General features: G+C 26.4%; 1 protein-coding gene across 3 annotated transcripts in view; it reads right to left on the minus strand.

Annotated features, from left to right (window-relative positions):
* Nucleotides 1–259: 259 nt before the first annotated feature.
* The window catches only part of LOC107437197 (real-time), a 28,785-nt gene continuing 8,411 nt past the window's right edge, over nucleotides 260–20,633 (minus strand). For all 3 annotated transcript variants that reach the window (XM_043041128.2, XM_043041129.2, XM_043041130.2), the window contains exons 6-15: nucleotides 20,224–20,437; nucleotides 16,837–16,955; nucleotides 16,434–16,623; nucleotides 16,205–16,293; nucleotides 14,565–14,635; nucleotides 10,840–11,146; nucleotides 9,384–9,527; nucleotides 7,502–7,786; nucleotides 2,635–2,786; nucleotides 260–1,005 (exon numbers count right to left, since the gene is read on the minus strand). In XM_043041128.2, coding sequence (XP_042897062.1) covers nucleotides 912–1,005; nucleotides 2,635–2,786; nucleotides 7,502–7,786; nucleotides 9,384–9,527; nucleotides 10,840–11,146; nucleotides 14,565–14,635; nucleotides 16,205–16,293; nucleotides 16,434–16,623; nucleotides 16,837–16,955; nucleotides 20,224–20,437 — 1,665 coding nt within the window. In that variant the 3' untranslated portion in view covers nucleotides 260–911. The remainder of the gene's footprint in view (nucleotides 1,006–2,634; nucleotides 2,787–7,501; nucleotides 7,787–9,383; nucleotides 9,528–10,839; nucleotides 11,147–14,564; nucleotides 14,636–16,204; nucleotides 16,294–16,433; nucleotides 16,624–16,836; nucleotides 16,956–20,223; nucleotides 20,438–20,633) is intronic.

The following is a 20,633-nucleotide window of genomic DNA, read 5'->3' on the forward strand; positions in this document are numbered from 1 at the left end:
GCCAGTCCACTCATGTGGTTTATTTTAGAGTTAAAACATGTGGTCCTCCCAGTTATCTTGACATATGTTATTTATTGGAAACAGCAGACCTGAACCAGCTTACTATGTTATTAAATTTTTAAGATAAGAAGTATTAATTTTAAAGATATTTAAATATTAATATATTAAAAAGTTATTACAAATTTTTCTGATAGCGACCAAATTTTTATTAAAGCTAAGCACTGCTTTGTAAAAATTGGTCAAATGTATATTTATGATATTTTTGTGTCTCTCAATATACAATACTTACAGTATAACTTCCAGTTTTAACTGGACCCCAAGGCTCTATCTATCGAATGTTGACTGTAAATTGATTTTTTTAATATCTTTATTTGTTATGTAACTGTGCAATACAGAACACTAGATTTTTTTCTTTAGTTCAACAAAATAACACAGTAAATCAAGGTAAATGTATAGTAATAAACTAATAAAAAATATTTGGCACCAAAAAATATTAAAGCGATAATATTCAGTTAAGCATGGACGGAGTTATATTTTTTTTAATAAAACTTTAAATGCCATCACAATAATAAGAAAAAAGCATATTAGTTTATAAGATATTAAAAAAAATGGTTAAACTAACAGAAAATTTCTGAATTTTTTTCTGAATCAATAGAATTTAACATATTGATTTTAAAATATTAAACAATTTAAAATTGCTTTAAATGCTTAGTGCTACTTTTTAATATTACCAAACAAGAAATGTGTAAAAGCCTCTAAAAAAGTGGGAAGAGAAAAGCTCAACTTTGTTTACTTTTCTTTACACACTTAGGGAAGTAGTGGGACATCAATACTTGTCAAAACAATCAAGAGTTTGCAGAACACATGTAAACAGCAGTTAATTTAGGGAAGAAAAAATAAAATAGTGTTTATCATCTTGATGGGCATGAACTAATTCCAGATTGTTCCCCAGTTGATGTACAAGTTGTACCACTGTGAGATGATTGCAGGCTTGACATTGAGCCCCTGAACAAAAATAAGAAGTATTAAAACTAAATATAAACTTTTTACAAACAAAATAAGATTATACACAATCCAAGTGGAAGAACAATGATAACATCATCCATTAAATTTTAGATCTAGCAACATTTACAGGGTTGCCACAGAAAAAAATGAACAAAATAGTTGCTTTTAGTAGCCTAAAGCATGAAAATAGTAGCCGAAGACTATGAAAATAGTTGCCTAAATAAGAAGAAAAAAAATTTCAATAATATGACTAAAATTTTATTAGATGACTTAATTGTCATACACCATGATCCTTTTGGTCAAGTTATGTAGCAAATATGATAATTTTTACATAAATGTTAGCGTTCTAGCAATAAATTTTTATAAATAAAAAAAAATAGTATATTTGCAGAAATTAAATACTTTTAATTTCTAGAATTCATTCAAAAAAATAGTTTTACATTAAAAATAAACATACGTTTGTTCTAAAAAATTTTCCTTTTTATCAACAATTTAGCAATTATATATATATTAATGTGTATATATTGTGAAAAGTGATAACTCAAATTCGAAATTCATGCATCTTATTATCGTATAAAAAATTGGGTTTTTTAAAAAATTATCCAGAATTTCGTAGCAATAACCATTGAAAAGGCGATTGAGAAATAAAATAGACTTACAATGGAATCTGAGTAAATTGAGAGCATTAAAAAGTGATGACACAAATTTGCAATTCAAAATTTTCAGCATATTTCACTTTTTTTTCTTTTTTAAAAAATCATTGTGTTTAGAAACTACCGTGGGTCGCAGGTTCTCAACCCAATTTATGCTAAAAAGCATCGCAGGAGTACAGAAAAGTCTCCAAATAGTCTCCTTTTCCCAAAAAATAGTTACTTTTATAGCCCTGTCAGGCAAAAAAAAGTTGCCATAGTCACCTCAGGTCAAAAATAGTTGCATTTTAGTAGCCTGTGGCAACCCTGCACTTAGAGCTTTCTAACTTCCTTTTACTTAATTAACTTGTTCAAGCATGTTGCCCTTATCCTAATTTGAACCTCCCGTTTTTCTCGTTGTTTGTAATGTATTTTCTTCTGCATATCTCTCTTTTATTCTGTATTTGGATACAGATGCCTTTTCCAGTATAAAAATTAAATTATAGTATGACTGTTTATGCGGTATTATTTTTTCATGATGTCTAACTTTTATCGTAACATACTTTTTATGGTAATTAAATATATATACTTAAATTATTTCAATTTAAATTAGGAACACTCCTATGTACCTTTTAACATAATATTAAATGCAAAAAAAGCAAACAAAAACATAATATTAAATGTTTAAGAATGAATACATAACAAACACTTTTTTGTTTAAATAATTTATACATTATTGACCATAGGCAATATGTCAAGTCCTAGTAACCGTGCTCTGTGACTAGAAAATTCATAAAATGTTTTACGTTTAACACATTTTGAAAAATTATGAGCCACTTATATTAGTTTTTATACACAAACAAACCAATCTAACTTGATTTAGGGCTCCAACTTTTACAAACTAAAAGAAAAAAATAATAGAAAAGGAAGAAAAAATAATTCAATTTTTATTTAATACTCTGAAATATTACAAAATTTTGATTTTTCTTGTTATTCTTACCTGTAGTCCTGAGATTTTAGCACCTCATAATAATACATAACTTTAGATTTATGGGTTGACAAAGGAAAGTCGAAAGAATGGTGGTGAATAGTAGTATCAACATATTTCCACTGTAAAATGTACGAACCCTCTACTCGAGTGACGTGAGAGCCCTAAAGCAACGACAAAAATATTTTAGAAATAATTAAGCCATGCAAAAATAATTAAAAGATAAAGAAGAAAAAAACCATATTCTTCAAAAATAGTAAAGTTTTTAAATTAATTGCAACAAAGTTTAAAATAAAACAAATAACAGCATTGACATTGGTAATAATAAGTCAATAGCAAATTTTTCAATTGCAATTTCTTAAATAAATAAAATTATATAACAGTGAAACCAAACCTGGACTGATTAGTGATTAGGAGTGGTTGCTTTAGAATACAACAAAAGTATTTCTTTGTCCACAGTTAGTAGAAGTTGTTTAGCATAAAAGTTTTTCTACTACTTTTACCAAGGAACTTCTAACTTAAAATCAAATTTACTACTTCTAGGGAGAAAAAAAATAATAATTTATTACTTTTTTGGTCCATTAGATAAAAATGGGACTGTCATTACTTTAAAATAAAAAAAAACATGGAGCAAAACTTTATGATTATTTTTAAGTCATTAGTTAATGAAATTTTTCTAGTAACACATGCATTTATTTACACATGTATTTATTTTACACATGTATTTATTTTACACATGTATTTTATTCAGGGTGGCCACTCAAAACAGATTTCAAATTTCCCTGATTTTTCCAGGTTTTCCAGGTAAAAATCTTAAAATTTCCAGGTTTGTGTTTTTTTCCTTTTTTCTTATAAAGTGTAGGATGTGTACAAGAAAAGTGTCTGCATTAAAAAATATCTTATTCAAAATGTCATTTTTTTAAACATATCTTGAAAAAAAAAATTTTTTTTTACAAGATATTTTTTTATTATTTTTTAATGTTCTGGTACAACATTAATTTTTAAAAAATTAAGACGTGGAGAAAATAATATGTTTAGCTTGCAGAATATATTGTTTTTATTGAATAATTTTAATTGTTTTTATTGAATTTAATGTGTTACTTTAAGTAGTATTTGCTCAAAGTGTACCTACAAAATGACAAAATCAGAATAACCAATAAAACCTTGTATAAGTATTGTTTAATATATTTTCATTAAGGAAAAGAAAACCGTTTCAGGTGATTATATATCAATAATTTTTAATAATTACAGTGGCTCCCAAAAGTGCTCACTCACTTATAACTTATATTGAAATAGGAAATAAAAATTCAATAATTAAAATGAATATTTCACAATGGGTATTTGATAATAAGATGTATAATCTATTCTTAGCAAAACTGCACGGAATATTTTAAAAACAAAGCAAAAGTTAATTTTTTAATCAAATAGTAACAAAAATGTTACCCCACGAAAGTCATCGTACATTTAAATGTTTTGGATCTCAGAATTAAAATTATCGTCAATTGCTTTTTTTATTTAATTATTTTTCATTTAATTTTTTATTTCTTTATTAGCAATTTAGTATCAAACCTATAATAGCAAAATTATATTTTAATTTTTGCTTGCTAACTCCGTAATATTTTATTTTATCATTTAAAAATGACTTGTGGTCGTAATAAAATAGACCAAATTTGATTATTTGTCTTCATAAGAGGTAAATCAGTAATGAATATGTTAAATTAGTTTACTGTATTCAATTGAACTGTGCAATATGTGATAAAATGCTTAAAAGAAGGACTTCATATCAGAGATTAAAATTATAAATTTTGTGGAAAAATTCATAAATTTGCAATTGAGTGCTGTAAAAGTTTCTGTAAAAATTTTAAAAAAATATTCTGCACGAATTTCACCTGAAAAAAAAAAAACTAGTTACACGTATTTTCAACCTTTAAAAGCTATTGTAGATGTTAAAAGAAACTCCACTAAATGTTAATTTAACGAAAAGTTAGATTTACTAATAGACTGAGTTTTTTCTTTAAAAGTGTATGATGACTTTTGTGGGATAAAGTTTTTGTCACTTTTTGATGATTGATTCCTTAAAAATAAACTTTTCCTTTGTTTTCAAAATATTTCATATTGTCATTTAAAATATTTCAGTTTTGTAAAGATTAGAACACATTTTTTATCCTTAAATATATATTCTGAAAGATTTATTTTAATTAATGGATAGTCTTATTTCATTGAAAGTCATAAGTGTATCAACACTTTTGTGAATCACTTTAATTACATTTCAATATAAAGCTGTACTGTATACTGTATTTCATCTTACCAGAGCTTTTTATGAAATTCACTGATCAAATTTTCCTTAAACCAATATCTCAAGTCAAATTTTTAAATAATGGTATTTTAAAATAACATTTTTATTTTAAGGGATTCAGCATAAAAAAATAAATGTCAGAATTGTAAAATTGTCTAATTTTCAGTTCTATACTCTATAGAAGAAAAAAAATAAAAAAAATTCCTTTAAATTTATACTTTTTTGATTTTTTTTTCCTTATTTGAAATTAAAACATTTAAAGAATTCCAATCTAAACACACAGTTTTTTAGTTTAGCATAGTTAATTGTTTTTGTTTGAACAACTGGAATATTGTACAGTGCAGAACTAAAACACTAAGTTTTGTTTTCCTTCTTCTGACTAAACACATATGAAGAAAAAAAATTCTATTTTATGTATATACATCATTTAATATGTTTCCTATATATTCCTTAGTCATTGTCAGCTTTTTTAGGTAAAAAGATGAATAGTTTTGAAATATCATCTCTGGAATGCAAGCAGCATTTACAAACTTTCCATATTGTAATAACTATACAATTCAAATTTTGAATCAAAAACTAATACTTACCAACAAAACCGTAAAATTTGATATTAATATATAGTTAGTTCTAAAAAAAAAACTTTTTTCAAAATAAAAATATACTATAAAAGGTTAAAATGAAATGTGTGATTGGTTGGTTTGCTGAGAAAAAATAATTTACAGATTTCTTTGAATGGGAGTTCAAAAGCTTTCAGAAAAAGAGTGCATTATAAAATCTATTGTTATTAAATTATAATCAACTAATTTTTAGAGAATTTAATAAAGTTGAAAATACAAAAACATTTTGTTAAAATAGAAAAAAATTACCGCTCCCAATTGCGAACAAACTTGAATCATTCTGTGTGAACACGGACAGAATTCAAAAACCGAATCCTAACCCCGTCTTCCACATCCACCATAATCTTTGCCCTTCCTAAATTGCACAGTCCCATAGTCTGCATAGAGATCAAAGACATTTGCTTAGCAACCATGGGAGAATTTTATGTTGTATTCTAGTTTAACAGGGTTATAATGGAGCAAATTTTGATGAAAGCAAAGTAAGTTGATGATATTTTAACTGTTTGGAGATACATTTCCGTCTAAAAAATGTGGGTATAATGGATGAAACAATTTAAATTAAGAAAATTAGCAAATAATTTAAATTAGTGAAATTAAAAAAATATATAAGAAAAAATTTCCAGCTTTTCTTTAAAATTTCCAGGTTTTCCAGGTTTTTATCCATATTTCCCTGATTTTTCCAGGTTTTTTCCAGTATAAAAAAAATTCCCTGATAATTCCAGGTTTTCAAGGTTTTCCAGGTGGGTGGCCACCCTGTTCATTAACACATGTATTGATTTTGCAGCATCTAACATATTTCAAACAATGTGTAATTTCTTTTTTTTTTTAATGAAAGACTTTTATGTGAAACAAAATGCATGTAAAGTCAGTGACACATAACTTCTCCTAATTCGCAAGTAGTATGTTTGATGGAATTTTTTATTTTTAATGTTTTATTTAAAAAGTTCACAGCATTTCTGCCTCAACTATTCTTCATACAGTTTCCACTGTAAGAAGAATTTTTCAAAAGCATTATTTTATTTTATTTCTTAACAAAATGACAACTTTCAAATATGAAAGCAAAACTGTTTCAAAATTTATCATTTATTTAATCAAAAATTAATAAATAAAATAAAACTTACACGTAATGGACGAAGTTAGTAATGTATATATGCAATTAACGCTTTTATTTACGAAAGAAAAAAGTCATTGAGCCCACAAGTATAAAAATTTTAATCTTTCTCATTCGTATACAAGTTTCAATTACCACTTTCAAAACAGTTTTTTCAAAGTGCGTACTGTTAAATTATGCAAGCTTAACAAATTATATAAGGTGTTTTGTAATGACTGCTCTAAGTATATATATTTTTAGAATCCTAGTCACAAGTCTATTTCAAAAAGTATACACATTAGGAGTGTCAAATCAAAAATGTTAATGAGTAACAACAGAAAACAGAGAGTAGAAACATCAAAACCTGTTTGACTATCAGAGGTTACAAAGAAGAGTTGAAAGAAGATTAATAGATATATCTAAGAGTTTCATTGAGAAATCAAACTGGATTTGTTATTTACATCCTTTACCGTGTTTAGAAAACATTTTAAAATGATTACTTTTCCTTTGCTTAAATTGCATCCCCAAATGTACATACATTTTATTTCATTATTTTAAACAAAGATTTTATGAATATACATAAGGGATGGTGATTAAGCAATATGCTACATATACATCTTTTCCTAAAAATATTCAAAAAATCTCAGAATATTTATAAATTTATTTTAAAAACACAAAAAAATAGAATTTTTACTAATAAGTTGATGATAGCTAATAACTATTTGCAGTAGAGATTATGATCACACATAGAAAATATTACAAAAAGAAGTAATAAAATTTTAGAAATAAGACTCTACATAAGTTAAGTAGAACTAAAATTATAAACAGTTAATTTATGTTTTTATATAATTGAGCAAAAGAAAAAAGTAATACTACCTGAACACTCTCTCCATCTTTGCAAGTTAACAAAGGCTCAACTATAAAATAATCTTTGCCAAGAGTCCAGTTTTTAGGAATAACACTTTGAACAGGATCGTCTAAATTGAGCATACCCAATGGCAAAGAAGCATGTCCACAACCTTGTATATCTTCATCGTTTACTTCTTTCTCAGGCAGGGGTAGGGGTTGCAGAGTTCGATAAACACCGAATGAAATGCCATCCTTCATAACATCAAAGTCCCAACAAATAACACTGCCTTTGTCTGTTATGGTGAGCACAACCTGGTTAAATACATAAAAGTCAGCTTTCTAAGTCTTCTTTGCTTTTTTATTGATAAACTCAGTTTTATTCGAAATTTGAAGGTTCAATAAAAATATTTATACACAAATTATTTTTTAGGTCATAAATAGTGCAGTAATTTTTGTTAGGAAAAATAGAGAACAAATTTTAAGAAGAAAAAAAAGTATTTTGTCACATAAATAATAATAATAATAAAAGAATTTCAAGACCACAAATAAATGAAAATTGCTTTTTTTCGATCATATTATAATACCACTTTATTATTATTTATGATGCTAAACATTAGCATAGTTCTAGGCTATGGTAATAAAGAAAATTCATTTCCAAGAGGGAAAAAAAGAAAACATGTTTAAAACTTTTGAAAAAATAAACACAATTTTTTTTTAAAATTAGTAAACTCAACTTAGATTTAACAATGAAAAAAAAAATAATTTTAGCATTAATATTTGATTAAGGCGTAATAAAAGATGATTCTATCTAAGCAGATTGGATGTAAATTAAAAGGATGCCAAAACCAGAATAGGCTCAACTGCATCAAAAAAATTTTAGGTAAGTGCGCAAAATTAAAAAAATTTTTTAAAAAAAAGTGAAATAAGAATTTAAAAAAAATTAAGTAAAAATTTTGTGCATATAAACATTAAAGACTAGTACGAAAATACTAGTACTTAACAAAGTACAAAAAAAGGAAGAAATATCACAAGGATATCTGACGGTTGTGAAATCTAAGTTGACATGAAGAAGGTAAATTCTATAAAATATTCTCATAAAAAATATTAAGAATATAAGTAGTAAATAGAAGAAAAAAATGCTGTTTAAGACAGAGTGTAGAATTAATAATTCAATAATTTTTAATCTTATTATTAAACTATTAAATTTTTTTTATTATACAATATATAAATATGGCAGACAAATAATTTTTTTATTAAAAATTGAAAATTGTTTTAGGAGATTAGTTATGGTTTATAAAAAGAATATAACTGTACGTATATGACACATAAATTTTATTTGAAAAGAAAAAACTTATACATGGGTAGCCAATATGTAGTTTCTGATAAATTATTCTATAATTAGGAAATAACTTTCTGTTGTATTATTATAAAAGCAATTTCTCTAAAATATTTTATGAGCTTCCATGCGTCTGATTTACTCACGCCTAATTTATGTGCATAAAATATTCACAAAAATAAAGAATTATCTCTAAATTGAGCATGTTTTGATTGAAGAAAATTTTATTTAAAAATGAATTGAAATATTGAAAGATCTTTGACACCTTCAATTAGTCCTGTCATATTTTGAGAAATTTATAATTTTGGTGCCTTTTAAATTTTTAGCAAAATTAGTTTGAAAGGCAATTAGGGAATTTCCTATGTCAAGAAATTTTTATAAAATTGTCGTTAGCTAGAGAGCAGGGATTGCATTTTGACTAGTCAAAGAATACAAGTTGTGCATCTCTACTTACAAACTTTTATAATTAAACAAAATTCCATAAAAATATTGCAACAATCATAGCAATTATTGTCTCTTGTACAAGTTATCAATTGCTCTTCATTACAATATTTAAAAAAATAAGGTGCTTACTTCATGGAATTGTCCTTTGGCTAAGCTTATAACTTGATACATGGAATCGTCAAACAGGTGATTGCCTTCAGCTTTCTCTTTTTCATATTCTTCCACTGACATGTAAAAAGACTTGGGCACTAGACCTCCTTCTGATATATTGGACTAAAATTACAAGAACAATTAGAATGTCTAACAAAAGAAACAAATACAAAGTCAGCTCTCACTTGTTAATTACAAAATTATTCCTATATTACTAAAATTATATTAACTAATATTTAAAATTACATCTATAATCTTTATATCAAAAATAATTATAATTTGCACATGCAACTACCTAAAGGTAGTTAAAAACTAAATTATGATAAAAGACATGATAAAATTTTATTTAATCTGACTTTTAATCCACTGACAAGTAAAAAGACTTGGGCACTAGACCTCCTTCTGATATATTGGACTAAAATTACAAGAACAATTAGAATGTCTAACAAAAGAAACACATGCTTTTAAGTCAGCTCTCACTTGTGAATTACAAAATTATTCCTATATTTCTAATATTATATTAACTAATATTTAAAATTACATCTATAATCTTTATATCAAAAATAATTATAATTTGCACATGCAACTACCTAAAGTTAGTTAAAAACTAAATTATGATAAAAGTCATGATAAAATTTTATTTAATCTGACTTTTAATCCACTGACAAGTAAAAAGACTTGGGCACTAGACCTCCTTCTGATATATTGGACTAAAATTACAAGAACAATTAGAATGTCTAATAAAAGAAACACATGCTTTTAAGTCAGCTCTCACTTGTGAATTACAAAATTATTCCTATATTTCTAATATTATAGTAACTTATATTTAAAATTACATCTATAATCTTTATATCAAAAATAATTATAATTTGCACATGGATTTAAATAGTTAAAAACTAAATTATGACATAAGATGTTAGAAAAGTTTCTAGAACAATATATTTTAGAATACAAATTTCTCAATGTAAGAAATTAACAAAATAATTAATGGCAATAATCGAACTAAGTCTGCACCTTTATTAAGATCATATATTAAATTTTTAAAAAAAACTATAGCAAAAAGAAAATTAAAAAAAATAAATAAGTTTATTTTACTTTAAGGTCACTGTAAACATTTTTAAAAGCTGTTTACAAAAAATTTCTTAACACATTCATTTTGAAGACTCTTTAAGCTGATTTGTTAAATTATTAATTTTGTGCCCTGGAACAGAATTATTCAAAGAAAGAATAAAAATACCAAATTTAAGAAAGAGAACCTTTTTGAGATTCTGAATTATAACAGCATTACACTGAAAAAGGAAAAAATAAGAATCTTAGTATAAGCTTAAAGATGAAAAACAAAGTCTGACAAGAAGCATTTGAATGAAACATTTTCATATAATTAAGGATCTACTGTACCTGCAATAATATAGTAAAAATAATTGCAATAACATACCTGACTGTCTCCAGCAAGGAAATCTGGAAGGTACTTTTTCTCAACATAATCCAGCAATCCACCTGGTCCTTGATAATTACTTCCTGCATAAAATATAAACTTAGAACGAGTTGTATCGTTAATGAAGGTGCTAACCAGAGTCCAAAGGATAGGGAAAACACGAGGAGCACGAACAATCAAAACTCTTCCCATGGTTTCAGGATAATTGGCTTCTACAATTTCAATAATATGTAAAAGTGCCTTGACACCAGGCCGCCACAAATGGCGCATGTTAAGGCCTTCTAAATCAAGCAAGCAAGTCCAGGCACTAAAAAGGATAAATAATAATTAAAAACTGCAAATAGACAACAACAAAAAAATTTAAAATTGTTTCTGAAAAGTAAGTAGTCTCAAAAAAAGCATTATTAGATATATGTAGCATAATACAATTTAACCCTTTCGACCCGACTGGGATATATACGTCCTAAAAACTAAACTTTATTCCTTTATGGATAAACAGATCCCAATTTTGCATGGTTTTTTATGTTTTCAGGACTTTTTAGGCATTAGGGAGTAAAAATATGACTAAAGTAACTTGGAAACACTTTCATATTCAAAATGGCGGACTTCTGTTTGCGAGCACGCCAGTCAATCTCATTTTAATTAACATATTTTCTGAATTTTCAGGTAAACACAACTATATTTTTACATTATTTTGAGTAAAATAGTTATGTTTGTTCTTATTAAGTAATAATTGTAGCTATTTATTATCAGATTTGAGAAATTTTAACACATTTTGTTTTGTAGGCTACATTGTTCCAATCGGACTTACCATTGGGACAACATATCCCAATCGTACTTACAAGAGGGACAATACATCCCATTAGTGTTAAAAATATTATAAGACAAAATTTTAGTTTTTGTTTTGATTATTTAATGACGACAAATTCTGGTAAGAATAAATAATTTGATGCATTTATATTATTTTAATTATTTATTCCCATGCAATATATATGTATTTTTACAATATTCAAGACAATTGGGGCACATTGTCCCAGGAGATTTCAGGGAAAATGGGAAAAGTGGATAACTTTAAACTTATAGTATACTTATTTTAATATGTCAGCATCAACATAAACTGCTTTTCATACTTAAATTTTAATGCTGCAAAAGTGGGGATGAAAGGGTTAATCAAGGATGAGATTTAAAGTACTACAATTGAAAAATGAGGGAAAAATTAAAAATCAAAGCAAAATTTTAAATTAATTAAAAATTGAATAAAATGCTAAAAGAAATTATAAAAGGAATACTATGTAAAGAAATCCATTTTTCATGTACTAAGCTATAATAGTAACATAAGATAAGGTTCGAAATAAATTGTCAAATCAAAATTAAATAAAAAACCATGTGATCCTACCACGTGATTTTCCGGCCAATAAAAATGCGCCGACAACAACAATGGAAAACGGTGTCAGACCATTATGATTTTATGTCATACAGAGAAACGCTTTCCTATAATACTAATTTTTTTTTTTTAAACAAAGTTGTTATATGGATTTGAATGATTGCTTTGAATTCTTAGAATTTTGTGCATTTACAATGCACCTAAATTAGTAGCGTGCGAAACCAGCTTGGTTTGCGAAGCAAACCATATAAGATTGCGTAGCAATTTTCAGGGGTTGGCGAGCATTAGCTAGCAGGGGGCGCAGCCCACTAGCAATGAAAAATTTGCATGCAGCTAATTATCAACCAATATTGAAATTAAATTTCTTAAAAGATAACTACAATTAGGTTATTCCTTAACTATTGAGGTATCATCCACATATTAATAAAATACCATTTTTTGTCATTCATTAAAATATTAATCATTTAAAAATTAGATAAAAACCTTACATAAACTTTTTATCAGTAAATATCTCCATCTAGCTAGGTAAAATGAAACTAAATTAAAATTGGATCAAAATTTAACATAAATTTAAGTGAATCTAAAAAAAAAAAAATCTTCATTTAAAATAAACCAAGAAACTTATTTAAAACACACATCATATTCTGTGAGGTTGGATACAAAGTGTAAAAAAGGAAGGAAAAAAAATAATAAAAAGAAAAGAATTGTTACAGATGGAGAAAATATTTCACAATCAGTTAATTAAGCAATTATATATTGTTCTATTAATAAATATACTTAATAGTAGTACAAAGAGAGAGAAGATAAAAGGAGCCCTAAAAGTGATTAAATGAAAATTAGTTCAATAATTATAGCAAAAAAATATAGTTTCTTAATAAAAATTAATAAACAAGATATTTTTTGACAAAAAGCTTTGATACGAATGATAGCTTTGATTTGATAAATGCCTGCCTGCAAATACCTCTACACTCTACTCTTTATACTTCTAGCTTTCTTGAATGAAATAGGGTTTTTTGAGGTGGAGAATTGAATTTAGTCTATATAAGAAAGTGAGGCATTATTTTCAATATATTTTTGTTGCTGAATAGAATTAGATAAATTTATCTGAACAAGTGAGAAATTGTTTCTGATGTACTTTTTTACTTTGAATAGAATGAGGCTATACACGAGAGAACAACACAAATAGTTTAAAAATTGCAAGAGTTTTCATCTATGAAAAGCATTATTTTTACCATGAAATAGTCAATTAATAATTAATTTTCCAAGAATTATTTTTATTCTGCTATCTATGGGCTATCCGAACATGTGAGGTACATTTTTCAATAAAAGTTTTTATACTGAATTAAGTGAGATAAATTTCAAATTAATAGGATAAGTAGCTTTGAAGTTATAAGGGTTTTCTTCGTAATAAGTGCAATTCTAAAATAATACTTTTTATGCAAAAAAATAATAATTTTTACTTTTTATATATGGATCCTTTTGATTTGTGTTTGATCTCATTCACTTAAATGAGAAAAATACACAGGACACTATACCGGACTTGTTCATATAGCTATGTAAGATGCCTAAATAAGTGCAAGTACAAAATTGCACTTCTTGTACATAAAATGCATATAACTTCTAAACTATTAGTTCAATTGTCTCCGGATCGATTTCATTTAATTCAACATGAAAAATCACATTGGAAAATATACCTTGCATATTCATATAGTTCCTGAAAAGCAATGTAAAGTGTACACTTAAGACAAGTCAAAATAAGTACTTTATATATATGAAAGTTCCTGCAATTTGGGAGCTATTTGTTCGATTGACTAATGAATAGTTTCATTTAATTCAACATAAAGAAATAGACAGTAGTAATATCTCGCTTGTTTAAATAGCAATATCAGACATGTAAACAGATACAAATAAAAAAAATTTACTTTTTTGTACATAAAACCCTCATTACTTTTAAACTATTTGTCTAATTGGTCTCATTCCATTCAGCATGAAAAAATAGATCCGAAAATATGCCTCACTTTCCTATCTAAAGATTTAGTTCTCTCAAATCACCCCCATTTCTTTGGGGTGGGGGAAAGGAAGTCATAGTAGGGAATTCACAGGTGTCATTTATAACAACATAAAAAAGCTTCCTGTGGAAAAAATAACTTGGATATTAATTTTTCCATCGAAAGAGTCGAATTTTACTGGACTAAATAAAACGAAGAGAAAAGTAACCACATCAGAGAAAAATAGTAAGTAGATTTATATGAGTTTTTAGAGCATTTTATTGAGAAAAAAAAAAGTCAAAGTCAATTTTACTAAAATATTTCATATTACTCAGCAAATATCAATTTATTACCTGACAGGTTTACCAGTAGCACGAGTAGCTTCTTCAACTCTTTTCAAACCTTCTTCACATACATGAAGGGTCTGAAAAAATAATATGTATGTGTGATAAGCAATATTATTTTAAAGACAAGTTCTAAGTAGAGTAGTATTGAATAATAATAAAAAGTGTGATAAAGGTATATAAAGTTAAAAAAAAAAGCTACTATCATTAATGATAAAAATGTACCTTTAAACTTTAGTAAAATATACAAACTCCCATTTATTTTAATTTATTAGCACTTGTGTAAACTAATGATTTGTCCATTTTTGTAATTCAAAAAATTATTTATAAATTAATCCAATTCTAAACATAAATACTTTACTTTGATTTGAGATACAATACAATACTTACAATAGTATTAAAAGTCTCATATTTAAAATAGGCACTCATAAATAAAAAGAAAAAAATGTAACTGTAATTTGTTCATCTGGGATAATAAAACTTATTGTAAAATTCTTTAAAACTATATTGCTAACTATATTTTAAAGTATATTAAATATATTTTAAAACTATATTTTAAAACTATATTTTAAATGCAATGTGTCAAAACATAAGAAGCCCATATTAAAGCAAGAGAATTAACAGCAATCTCATGCATTTATCTTACTAAAATCAAATCAAACTAGTTAAGTAATTTTAAAAAAAAAATTGCCTTGACATCTTTAATTCATTTAAAAAATTATTATTTGATTATGATCAGAAATTTTTTAAACACTTAATTATTTGATATGTAGCAATCGAAATTAAAGAAGAAGTCGAGTAACAATTTATAAAATCCAGTGTTTTAATTGGACAGTTTAAATTGGAAGGTAGTAGCTTAGGCAAATTATTTATACACAAAAATTAATTGTAACATTTATTTATATTTATAAGATGAACAAAAAAGTCCAGTTGTCTTTTTTAATTCTTTTCAAACATCTTTTTTAAAAATATTTGTTGAAAAAAATGATTTTAGTAACATTTTTTAAATATTCATTTTAATCTACTATGTTTACTTTTAAACTAAAATAAAGTACTATAAAATCATATATATATATATATATATATATATATATAAACACACACATATATATATATGTGTGAAAGGGTGGCAGTCCTGAGAGCAGAACAAACAGGCACAGGATTTTAAAAACAGCAAATTTATTTTATTTAATCATTATGTGATGATGAGAAGAGAGAGAGTGTGACAAAATCATCGTGCTGCTCAAATTAAAATTAGGGAAAATCTTGCAAAGAAAATCCTTAAAATGTCTCGTTTCAGGGAACAAGGAAAATCTTAGTAAATGTAAATGGTTTATTAAATAGGTCGTGTGATTCCCACAAAGAGCAAAGGGAAAATGTCTTACTTTTAATTAATGCATACTTAAACCAAAAATAGATTAAAGGACAGGATGTGAAATTAAAAGTGTGAGAAAGCGTTTCGTTTTGAATAAGAAAAGGATTTACAGAATAGGAATAACATAAAAAATTAGTTGAAGCTTTTTATGTTACATATATATATATATAAAAGCTCAAAAAAATTAAACACTTATCTTTTAGTATAATTAACTAAAATCAATAATATTACGAGATAAAATATTGAGATAATTAATTTCTTATGATAAACTTACCACTTTCATCAATCCTTCCTCTCCTATGGACTTGATAAATCCTTTGACATCCATTTGACCAAGTCTCAAAATATACATTGGTCGACCATCTAGAAAATAAATTATTAAATTAGAAGAATAATTTTAAAAAACTACCTCAATTATAAATAATAAACCAGATTATTAATGTATTTTGTTACAAGAAATAAGTTTGAAAAGAAATAAAATAAGCTAAATTGCTAAAGAATACCTTTATCGAAATGATGCCAACCACCAGGAAAAAACTGTTTAATCACTGGAGGGGGGTCATATGCTGATAATATTCTATCCACTTGATACTTTTTACGCCACACCAAGGAATGACACAGCATTTCACGCGCCTTCTCTAAATTATAATCTTGAGCTTTCAGAAACCGCATCAACGTTTGATCTGATGGAACCTAAAATATAAGTAGAAAAATTTTTTAAAAATTTTACTAACTTATAACACCAATGCATAAAATAGTGTTTAGTAAAACCTGAATAAGCAAAAAAAAAAAAATATATATATATATGATTACATTTACTGTAAACAAATCACAGATATATATTAAATGTTAAAATAGTAGGAATATATAAATGATAGAAAATCATTGATAAATATAATAACTAACCTTTCCTTGATGAGCTTCAGCAATCCATTTTTTCAACTGTACAAGACAGGATTCTTGAAAAGGTGTTAATTCTCCAAGACATCGCTTGATATATTCAGATTCAATTTTAAAGTTGGCTTCTGTAAACACAAAATCAAAATGGAATTTTTACAGAAATTATTTTACAATTGTAAAATACACTTTGCACAATTACAAATTAAAACAATTGAAAAATACACTTCACACAAAAAAGCAAGCACATTCTCATATATATGAAAGTGACCTTATGAGATGTTAAAACACAAATATGCATGAATTCTGGAATTAAGAAAATAGTATATTTTTAATGCATAAGAATCAAGAGTATCATGAAGGGTCAGTTTGAAGCTCAAATTTTTTAGAATAGTCCTTTTTTTTTCAGTTTGTTTTAATAAGGTTCGGATTTTTATGAAACAGGGATAAGATTGGCCAAAAGGCAAAAAAGCTGAATTTCCCCATGAGTAAATTTTACTTGTGTGCAATCGTTTAATAATAAATTCCTGACAATTTAAGATAACAAACAACAAAAATTGCTATTTTAGTTCTAAAAATTACATGATAATCAGCAACTGTTTAAATAATTATTTTTCATATCATAAGAATTTTGCATTTTATATCATAAATAACAGCAGCATTATTTCTTAAATTTCGGTGCTGAGTTAAAAAACTCTTTTTCCACAAAAAATTGAATAATTTTTTAAGTGATTGCTTTTGTTTGCTATATCTTTTTTTTGCTTAATTTGTTGTAAACGCTTTATATTTTACAAAACCAGCAAAAAATTCTTTAACAAGGTCAAATTTCTCATAATGCAGCTTGTGATTGAGGGGAAACAGATTGGAGATTAATTTAGTCGTTAGCCCATCTTCAAACATCTTTTCACAAATCCTATTTTTTCTTTCTTTACCTGCCTTTATCGCATTCTTCTTTGCAAGCACAGAATGTAAGTTTTGAATATGCCTATATATGCTAATAATTGTTGATAGAAAAACAGTCACATTTATAGTAACTAATTTTAAAAAACCTACTTCTTACAAGAATCGCGATAATTGATTTTAAACTCGTGTGAATATGAATCGTTACATAGGTTTTCAAAAATGCGTAAATATAAATAGTGATATTGGATTTTTAAATCTCGTAAATAAGAATCATATTGTAGTATATTCAAATCGCGTGAATAAGAATCGAAATGTTAGCAAATTTCGGGCTTGAGACTTTTAAAAAGCTTGTACTTGCAAAAGCTTGTAAAAGTACGAAAATACGAACTATCTGGCGGGCGGGTAAAAATGAGGAAAATCGTATCTTCTGTGCGTAAAAGAGGTGAAAATAGCTAAAATGTGGAAGGGTTGACAGATAGGTAGGTTGAATTTTCTGTTTATCTTTGAAAATCAGAAACAGGGTTTCCGCTACGGTAGCTTTTTTCGCAAAATGCGAAAAGACCCCTCAAAAATGCTAAAATTCAACAAAGCATTTTTGCATTTTTGCTAAAGGATTTTACCAAATTCCATTAAACAAAAATCAAGGAAATTCATAAAGTTATCAACAACTCGGTGGTTGTCTTTGGGGAATTCAGTTACAGCTCTGGATTGCAACTGGCAAGCTCTTGTTAGTGTTTTAATGGAAGACAAACGTCCTGTTGCTCAAGGGTTGTTAAAAAATATAACTACTTTTTTGTTTTTAGCAACCACTGCCATCATGAATGATATCATGTTCAACATTAATAAATTAAGCCTCATATTTCAAAAATCTAATTTAAATTTTGAATATGTTCAATCAAGTGTGAAGGCTTGTATTTCAAGTTTAGAAGAAATAAAAAATGGCACCGGCACTCATTATATGAGTTTTTTAGATGATGTGCCTAAGAAGGAAAGTGAAAAATTTGAGTTTCAGGGCCATATAATTTTAGATGGACTGAAACAGAGGGAAAGATTCCGTAATTTGATGCACAATTTTTTAAACTGTATCATTGAAAATATTACTGATAGATTGGGAGATTTGGATAAAATCGAAATGTTCAATATATTTATACCTAGCAGGATGCCCCATAGTTCGGAAGAATTACAGCATTATGGTGTAAAGGAAATCCGTTGCATTTTCAATTTGTTTTCGGAATCTCCCAGAAAAGATTTTCAGTTTACAGAAACTGAATTACTTTGTGAATGGGGATTATTTAAACACATCTTAATGCAACGATGTAAAAACATGTCATTTAATGAATTACTTTTATTTTTATATACCAATGATGTGTCTGAACAGTACCCATTAATAACTTCTGTTATAGAGTATTGTGCAACAATACCAATGCACACTGTTGACTGTGAAAGGGGCTTTAGCTGCCTTAATTTGATTAAAACTAATATTCGAAACAGGTTGTTAATCAACCATGTAAACAATTTGTTAATGATTAATATTGAGGGCCCTGAAAGTGCATTTAACTTTCAAGAAGCATTTGTAAAATGGGCAAACATGAAAGAAAGGAAGATTGTTAATTATAAACCAAAATGTTTTGATAAATAATAAATGTGTTTTTTTGTTTGTTATAGGTATTCTTTTTGATATTCTAGTACATTAAGCTATTCTTTGTCAGATAACTTACAGTACTTGTTTGATATAAAGTAATTTTATAAGCCTAATGGCATTTTAGCATTTTGCTAAAACTTTTTTTCAGATTTTAGCTTTTTTGCTAATGAATTTTTAGACTCAGCTTAAACCCTGATCAGAAATAAATATAATTATTTTATTTCAATGGCTAAATTTTTCAAAAAAGCGAAATCTTTATTTAATTTTTTTTTTTTTAAAAAAAGAGAAATTTTTAGATCATCGCAGTTTTTGATAAAAAGGCGGATACTCGAGACACAAAGCAGAAATCCGCTAAAAAGCGGAAAAATCTCCCCCCTGATGAAAGGAATTTAAATTGATCTAATTTCATTCTTGATTGTCCCCTAGTTAATAAATAAAGATTTTTTTAAAAATTTCTTTAGACATTTGCAACATCATTAAATTTCTTTTTTCTGAGTTGGGTTAAAAATAGCAAGGATACAATGTGAAACATTACTGCAAAAAACTGGCAAACGAGAAAAAGTAAAACAGTGAAAAATAAAACATATAACATAACTTTAGTTTAGTATAAATAAATTAAGAAACAATTTTCATAGATTTAAATTAAGAAAAACCCAATTCACTTTGATTGAGGAAAAAAACCTAATTATGTCTGAAAAATTAAATTAAAGAAGAGTGACAAAGAGAAAAAAGTGAAATATATTTAACCTTATTGATTAATTTACACATAAAAACACAATTATATTTAAAGATTGTTAAATAATTATCCTCAAACATACATAAATAGGAATACAATTCAAGAGAATAATAACCTGCAGTTTGGTGAGCTTCTGGGGATAATGCAACAGTTGTAGAGACATGTGATTGAGTAAGACTATTATTTCTAGATGTGTTGTTTACAGCACAAGCACCTTCAGTTTCTGTTATTTCAACAGCAGGAGCACCTTCTTTATCTTTAAAGGGTGGAATATAGGTTACTCCCTCCTTCTCTAGTTCATCGATGAAATATTCTATGATTTCTTTTCCCTTAAAATTACATAAAAAAAGAGATATGTATAAAAAATTTACAAGCATCAAACAACTTTTTTAAAAGAGAAAATTGTACAATTTATTTTATGCACTAAATAATAAATTTTACAAAAATAGAAGTTCCAGTTTCCCGATTGCAATGTACTTTTAGAAAAATCATAAGAAATGAAAAATAAACTAATTTTTCTGCAAG

The sequence above is a fragment of the Parasteatoda tepidariorum genome, chromosome 9 (assembly GCF_043381705.1).
Source record: "Parasteatoda tepidariorum isolate YZ-2023 chromosome 9, CAS_Ptep_4.0, whole genome shotgun sequence".
NCBI classification, from domain to species: domain Eukaryota; kingdom Metazoa; phylum Arthropoda; class Arachnida; order Araneae; family Theridiidae; genus Parasteatoda; species Parasteatoda tepidariorum.